The sequence below is a fragment of the Nanorana parkeri genome, unplaced genomic scaffold, assembly GCF_000935625.1.
Source record: "Nanorana parkeri isolate BGI_ZX_2015 unplaced genomic scaffold, ASM93562v1 scaffold488, whole genome shotgun sequence".
In the NCBI taxonomy this organism is placed as follows: Eukaryota; Metazoa; Chordata; class Amphibia; order Anura; family Dicroglossidae; genus Nanorana; species Nanorana parkeri.
This window is the reverse complement of record NW_017306756.1, coordinates 829,336-837,055: the sequence shown is the minus strand read 5'-3', so window position 1 is coordinate 837,055 and position 7,720 is coordinate 829,336. Positions and strand designations below refer to the sequence as shown.

Sequence of the window (7,720 nt, the reverse complement as noted above, 5' to 3'; positions counted from 1 at the left end):
ACTCCAAACTCTTGTTTTTATAATACGTCTTTACACAGAATACACACCGAGTGAATGACCATTGGCATGCGTATGTTTGGTTCTTATTTGATGTTCTGTTTGGGTGAAATTATTTTGTAATGTTATAGACCGGGACGTGCGGTGAGGACAGTGGCTGGTGAGGCACTGGCTAGTATGAGAGCCAGATATCCACAAGTTACATATTCGATTCTCATTATGGAGGTGATTGTAGTTCCACTATTTATACTCATTTAACACAAACTATAATGTACACAGCGTGGTCTTACTGTGATATTTACAAACACTTTCCTTTTTAAGATTTTTTTTTTTTTTTAAGCTGGAAACAATATTACTGGAATAAATGACAATAAAGATTGTAAAAATAAATAAATAAGTCCCTTTTATTTTCTAAAAATACAAATATACATAAACTTAAAATGGAACGTTTGCAAAAAGAAAAGCAAGGTTTCTAAATCTGCCAAACAACAATGGTGGAGTTTCGGGTTATTCACTAAAGACTGAATCGCAGGAGAAATGAAAAACATCCTAATTTGCCTAGAGAGCTGCCTCTGGCCATAGGCGGAACTCCCGCCGGTGCGGCCGCCCCGGGGCCCAAGGCAGTTAGGGTGCCCACTGAGGTCCGGTCCCCAACTTCCACTCTGTTGAGAGGAACACTGGGAGGGGGACTGAGCGGGTAACCCTAAAAACGGCCGCGGCAATCAATCTTCTCAACGCTCTCCTCTCATTGAAAGGAGAGAGCTGAGAAGAGTGATCGGTAGACTTGTGCGGCGTCAAAAAATTTGTTCCGTTTCGTTCCGTAATATCCATTATTTCGTAATTCGTATCCGAAACTCAATTCGGATTCGTACGAAATACGGATTTGCGTTAGTTTTGGCACATTTTCGTAACTTTTTTAATATTCGTTATGATGAAGTTAAAAAGCAAAAATACCTTTGTTAATATTGGAGTCGATGTGGTAGTTGTTTTTTTATCCTAAATACAAATTCCGTTAACGGATTCCGTATTCGAATTTCGTATTAAAAAAAACTACCATCAACTCCAATATAAATGTACTTTGCTTTTTAACTTCAATATAACGAATGTTCGTAATGGAACGAAAATACGTCAACGGAATTTCGTATTTCCTGCCTGTGTATTGTATTGTAATGCAACCCTCAGCAGCAGCGGATCCGTATTTCGGATTTAAAAAAAATCTTGTCATGTTTTTCAACCTCATTTACAGGGGTAATATTAGTTCCTGTTTCAAATAAATTCGGATCCGAAATTCGTTAACGGAATTTCGTATTTCGGACATAAATTCGGAAACTGCCATTCGGATTTCGTATGCTTACGAATCTACGAATTTCAGGAAAATTCGTACGAATTTCGATTCGTAACGAAACGAATCGCACATGTCTAGTGATCGGCGCTCCTCAGCTGCTGAAGCCACAGAGCGGCCGAGGGGAGAAGAATCTGTACAGCTGCCACTACTATGTACCTGCTTCAGTGATTGGTCTGTTGGCGGCCATCTGCAGCTTCCACCTCCCACTTCAGCTGCTATAGGCTATAGGAGGAAGACTGCAGGATCACAATTGGCCGGCTGGAGACTACTGGAGTGCGGGAACTGAAGAGAAGACACAAGGAGGCGGCTGAAGGATTCATCATAGGGGACGCTGGAAAAATGGCTGCACCCACCACCACCACCTGGAGAGAAAGAGGGCAGAGCACCTGTAAGTTCTTGTTCTTTCTGCGTCACACCCTGACCTCTGCACTGTGCGTCACACCCTGACCTCTGCACTGTGCGTCACACCCTGACCTCTACACTGTGCGTCACACACTGACCTCTGCATTGTGCGTCACACCCTGACATTTGTACTGTGCAAGATTGATTCAGCTGCGTTAGGTCCTGCGCAGCAGCCTTCTGTGGAACCACCCGGCACCTGCTTACAGCGCGTTTGGCGGCCACACATCTCCCCCTCCTGAGACCCTCTGTACCCCTCTGCACAAGACATCAGGCCGGCATTCCAGAGCAGAGAGGCAGAACAGAGTATGTACCAAATTCATATACTATTATTCTGCATTGCTTTATAATGTATTGCTGGGATTTGTAGACTTCTATAGATGATGGCATTGTGCGTTAGAGTTTAAGCTCTTCTGTACAGAGACTGATGTGATTGGCTCAGTGTTCTCTGTACAGTACTACAGTATATGTCAGAGCTATATGAATGTAAAATAATAGTGTGTGACTGTGGGGGGACATTAGAGTGTAAGCTCCTTTAGTGCAGAGACAGCTGGGGGAGTTGGGGGGCCAGTCAGATCCAGTGGGCAGCAGGAAGGGGGGGGGGGCCCGAGAAAAAAATCTTGCACTGGGGCCCTTTGTTTCTTAGGTTCGCCACTGCCACTGGCTATAGGGGTAAGGGGACTACAGAAAAATCCCAGCAATAAATACAGCGATGCAAAATAACACCATCAGCTATACAGGGGATTATTTTGTAGTTCTGTGTAGCTGATTTATTCTGCATCAGTGTGTGTATTGCTAGGACACACCATCCAGGACTACACATTCCAGTCAGGCTGCCAGCAGTATAAACTACAGCAAATTAAGTGACATGCTTTAAGAACAAAATCTTAGAAAACTTCTCCTACTTTTTGATTTGAGGTCTGGCTGCTGAGAGCTTGATTTTCCTTCTTTTGGTGCACAGGTGGCAGCAGTGGTAGGTGCGCAGATGTAAACATGGATCCATCCGCACAGGCAGGGCTCTATGGATCAGGTGACGCAGCTCAGATATTCCTCCGCTGCAGCCCACAGAAGAAAAATAGACCTCCCCCTCCTGCTGTCAGTTCAGCCAGGAGGCCTGGGGGGAGGGGATTCTTTCAGAAATAAATGTAGGGGCACCTGACTGGGGACTGAAAGCTGTTATTTACTGGAGCCCTGACTTTCTTGGAAGGAAAAATTATATATTTTTTTTAACTTTTATTTTCCCCCCAGTTAATAGCAGGTGAGGCTCTGCGTCCCCTGACCGCACGTCACTGGTTATAGAGTACAGACTAGACATGTGCGATTCGTTTTGGAAAAGTTCATTTTTCGGAATACCAGAATCGACAAATGAAAATGAATCCAATTTTCCGAAAATGACATTTCGGACGAAAATCGTTAGCGGTAGTCTGTACCCATTTTCCTTTGTGGACGAATTTTCGTTGCAGCAAAGTGACATTTAAAACAAATATGTATATATTTTTTTTAATGTCACTTTGCTGCAACGAAATGAATAGAGTTCTGAAAATGCTGTTTGCTGATCCATTTATTTCAGTACTTTGAATCTCTACTTGGAAACAGATTTGCTGACAAGAAGTTCTGACTTCACTTGCTGCATGCTTGCTCCAGGTCAGTAACTCAGAATGTATGGAATTCAGAGGATCAGCATGAAGGCCAGGAAACCAGCATTATAAGAAGAAGGTAACCAATGGCAGCCTCTGTATTTCCCCCCCCTGGACTCCCCTTACCAACCTCCCTGACCAGTACAACCCTCATCTGTCACAGAGTATCAAACATCACATGACAACAATCTCTTCTGATACTTTTATTGATACATTTATACAGATATATGGACCGTCACCGAGATTTATGACATATTCTTTATATGATATGGGATGTAAAATACACTGAAAAGAGAAGAAACTGAATCCGATAATAAACCTTCTCAGATTGCGTTCCAGATCTGGTCCAGAAAATGATGTGAACCTGCCCTCATGAAGAAGATGGACGGCATTTATACTTTATATTGAGCTGTGTGTCTGGAGTTCGGATTTGACAAACAGAAAACCTGAAACACAAAGTTCATGTAAAAAGTATCTGATAATGGAATCCAAATCTCCATAAAAAGCCATTTGTGTGACTTTGCTGCGCGGCTCTCGCTCTCTGTTATCTGACATTTTAGGATCAATGAGGGATGAAAGTGACATTTCTCAGGATTCTTCTACAGGAATAATGCGCAGGAAGTCAGATCCGTCACCCACTGTACAATCTTCATTTTATATATAGTCACATCTCATAAATGACTGAAACATGTCAGTATTGATATATGAGCAACAGTATTATAAACAATGTAATAAATGGTCTTATTTATCAAAGTATCAACATAAGTGCGACTGTACAGAAAGAAATGAGACTTAAAGTGAACCATTGGCAGTCAAGTATTCATACGTTCCTAATAAGCAGTAGAGATGTGTGTGGACTTGGTGAGCTCTGAGTTTGCCAGATTTTGCTCACATGCAAACATAACAGAGAGGGACACATTCTCTTCCCAACCCAATCAGCTGCGGCCAGGGCATTCTGCAGCCACGCATATCAAAGGGGTGGGAAATACCCCATCCGTAGCTAATTGATTTAGGAGGGTGATGTGTCACTGACAGATTTGTGTGAGCTCGGGGTGAACTCAATGCACATCAAGCTCACACACATCCCTAATAAGCAGCAGATGAGGTTTACAGCAATCATTAAATGACCTCTGTAACTACAGACACTGGGGAGGAATTCATTCTGAAAGTTCCCAGCAGGACCACTGAAATCCTTCTAAAGGTGCCCATACACTGCACGATTCTCGTACGAGAATCGTGCAGTGTATGGAAGGCGTGCGACCGTTTCTACTGTACGGTCGCACGTCTTCCGTCGAACCAGCATGCTAGAAAACCCGCCAGTGGCCTGCTGGTTCGACAACTGCCAAACGGGCCGGTGTGCGCACGCGCACACTGCCCGTTTGCAGTCATCGTAAGCCCACCCCTCATTACAGTCATCGTAAGCCCGCCCCTCACGGAGGCGGGCTTGCGATGATCGAGAGTACAATCTGCCTGTCCAAGATGGGCAGATCGTACGTTTTTTTAAGTACTTTACAACCATCGCAAGACTATGGTTGTAAAGTGTATGGCCACCTTAAGCCAGATAATTTCATTTTACCTGCTTCCCCTCCCAGCAGTGAGTTGGCAACTTTTCAGCCTTCTAATTGCCAATGTCAATACAGAGCAGGTGTACATGAAGTTGGGAGAGCAGAGTGCTGAGACCAGAATGGAACAATGTCCCTGATTCTCTTGTAAATATTGAGGATGAATTCCTCCATTGTACATGAGGTCAGGGAGTGCTTGTTTAAAAACATGACTGTCCATAGCCTGGCCGCAGGTTCACTTCAAGTGTCTCCCCACACGTCTCTGATCTCTAAACCTAAAATATATCTCAACCCAACACTGGACTCAGTTTGGATAGAGCAGAGAAGGGTCAGGTTTCTATTACTGTCTCAGATTTTCATTTATCACCAGATTCTGCTCAGATTTCCTGTAATATGATCATTTTTTACATCTACTGACACCCCCAGATAACTTTATATGACCTTTCTCCACACATAACACAGCATGAAGAGGCTCAGTGAAGGTGGTGGTGAAGGTGTGTAAGTGTTGGATCGGGTCACACAGATCATAAAAGGACAGCTGTCCGGCCTCATAATCCAGATAGATCCTGACTCTGTCAATGTGGTTATTGTGAGGTATGTGGACCTGTATATTGTCATGAAATAGATAACACCCCCTGTCATACCTGCGCAAACCCCAGGACTTGTTATTCTTTCCAATACATGACTGGTCTCCTCCCCTCTCTATACTGGGATAACACATCCCGACTCTGCAATTTTCTGATTCACTGATATTTACTTCCCAGTAATGTCGCCCTGAGGAGAAACTCTGACTGCTTAATACCTGGAACCAGTACTGAAATCTCTCTGGTGTTTCTGGACGATTCTGCTCTATATCTGACCTGGATACAGTTTTCATGTCCTCTGATATCTGTAGATTATTATGAGCTGTGTTTACATCCAGTACTATATCTGACGCTTCCTGTATATTGAAGCAGACATTTACCCCTTTCATCATATCAGATAACCCCGAGTGTAATGTGTGTGAGATTCCAGCCACATCCAGATCCCCCCCATCATGGAGGAGTTTATCATGTCTCTCTCTGTCCTCATCATCTCCCTCCTCAGTATCACACAAGTCCCCTGTGTCTGATTCCTGTAAGACAGTCAGTGGGTCAGTCATGTTACACATCTCCTCAATGTGATCCATCTTCCTGGACAGCTCGGCCTTCTTTATTTCCAGCTTCTGGATCAGGTCAGACAATGGACGTGAGAGCCGCTCTTCCTGCCTGGAGATCTCCCTCAGGACTCTCTTCTCCAGGTCTTCCAGATGTCTCCTGAGGTCTCTGAACAGGGCAGTGACTCTCTCTGTTACACCGGCTGATTTTTCTTGTACTTTTCCCCTGCGTTCCTGCAGACTCTGGACTCTTTTCTCAGTCTCCTCTCTTTCCGTGATCAGTTTCTGAAGACCAGTTCTCAGTTTCTGTTTCTTCTTCTCAGAGGCCTCATCCAGAGTCTCCACCTTGTGTCCCTGGTGTTCTCCAGCCAAACTGCAGGACACACAGATACAGGCAGCATCTGCAATGCAGTAATATTTAAGTAGTTCTCTATGGACGGAGCATTTTCTGTTCTCCATGGAAGTGGTGGGTTCAGTTAAGACGTGTTCTGGTGACTTCCTGTGGAATCTCAGGTGATCATCACACAGAAAAGCTTCACAATGCAGACAGGCTTTAACAGCAGGTACAGGAGAGTGAATACAGTAAGTACAGAAGATCCCAGTCGTTGTCTTCTCCAGATATGGATGAGTAGACCGGAAATTCTCTGCTATGTTACTCAGTGTTATGTTCCTGTGCAGTACAGGCCGATCCTGAAACTCTTCTCTGCACTCAGGACAGGAATAACCTCCAGACCCGTCCTGTGTATCCAACACACAATCAATACAGACCCGGCAGAAATTGTGTCCACATCTCAGGTTTACAGGATCCGTATAAGTGTTCAGACAGATGGAACAGTCCAGCTCCTGTCTCAGATCAGCAGACGCCATCGCTGACAGCAGAGAAGAGAAACGAAACCAAAATATCTTGGACACGTTGAGGCGGAAGGGCGTTTCATAGCTCTGTGTGCAGGGAGGGGCTGTGCTGCTCTTACAGCTCATATATCTGCAGGAACATTTCACTGACATGAAAGGAGCAGACTACAAATACTAAACATCCAGAAACTTACAAGGAGTCTCAGTTGTTTTACACTGATGCTTGTACATAAAGTATGTGAATCAGATAATTCTTAAAATGTCCAAATGTAACTTTTTTCCTTAGTATTGGAAAGAGTAGAGAAGGATCAGAACCCCTTTAGAGGTTTTTCTGCAATCTGGGGCTCCATTAAAGTGATTTTCCCTCATTTCCTTTCCTGCTGACATTTTACCAGATAGGAAGTGAAGAGAGCTCTGTAACAGCAACCCAGAGAGAAATAAGGTTTCTTTTAATATGGCAGGAAAAGAACTCTGGTATGATTTTAATTCCTGTCTGTGTCCCTGTTGCAGATATTGTCTTCATTCCTGTCTGGAAAAATGTTGCCAGCTGTACAGGAAGTGAGGGGAAATCTCAATAATGGAGTCCCAGATGACAGGGGTTCCATTCCTTTCCAACCCTATCCACAATAAAAAAAAAAGCGCTTTGGCTTGCCATACACAGTAAATAATACCCAGATAGTCCTGGAGCAAAAAGAAAAGAAAAAAATAGGAGGAAGGACTACATGACAGGGTGGACAGGGAACTCGGAAAGTACGGGGTTAAAGTTAGTGTTAAGGGGGGATGGTCACTTACC

General features: G+C 44.0%; 1 protein-coding gene across 1 annotated transcript; it reads right to left on the bottom strand.

Moving 5' to 3' along the window:
- Nucleotides 1-1,564: 1,564 nt before the first annotated feature.
- LOC108790611 (E3 ubiquitin-protein ligase TRIM11-like) lies at nt 1,565-6,942 on the bottom strand. The gene is made up of 3 exons (XM_018560919.1): nt 6,710-6,942; nt 5,349-6,574; nt 1,565-1,704 (listed from the first exon to the last, which is right to left on the bottom strand). The coding sequence occupies exons 1-3, from the start codon at nt 6,940-6,942 to the stop codon at nt 1,565-1,567; spliced, it is 1,599 nt and encodes a 532-aa protein (XP_018416421.1).
- Nucleotides 6,943-7,720: the final 778 nt, after the last annotated feature.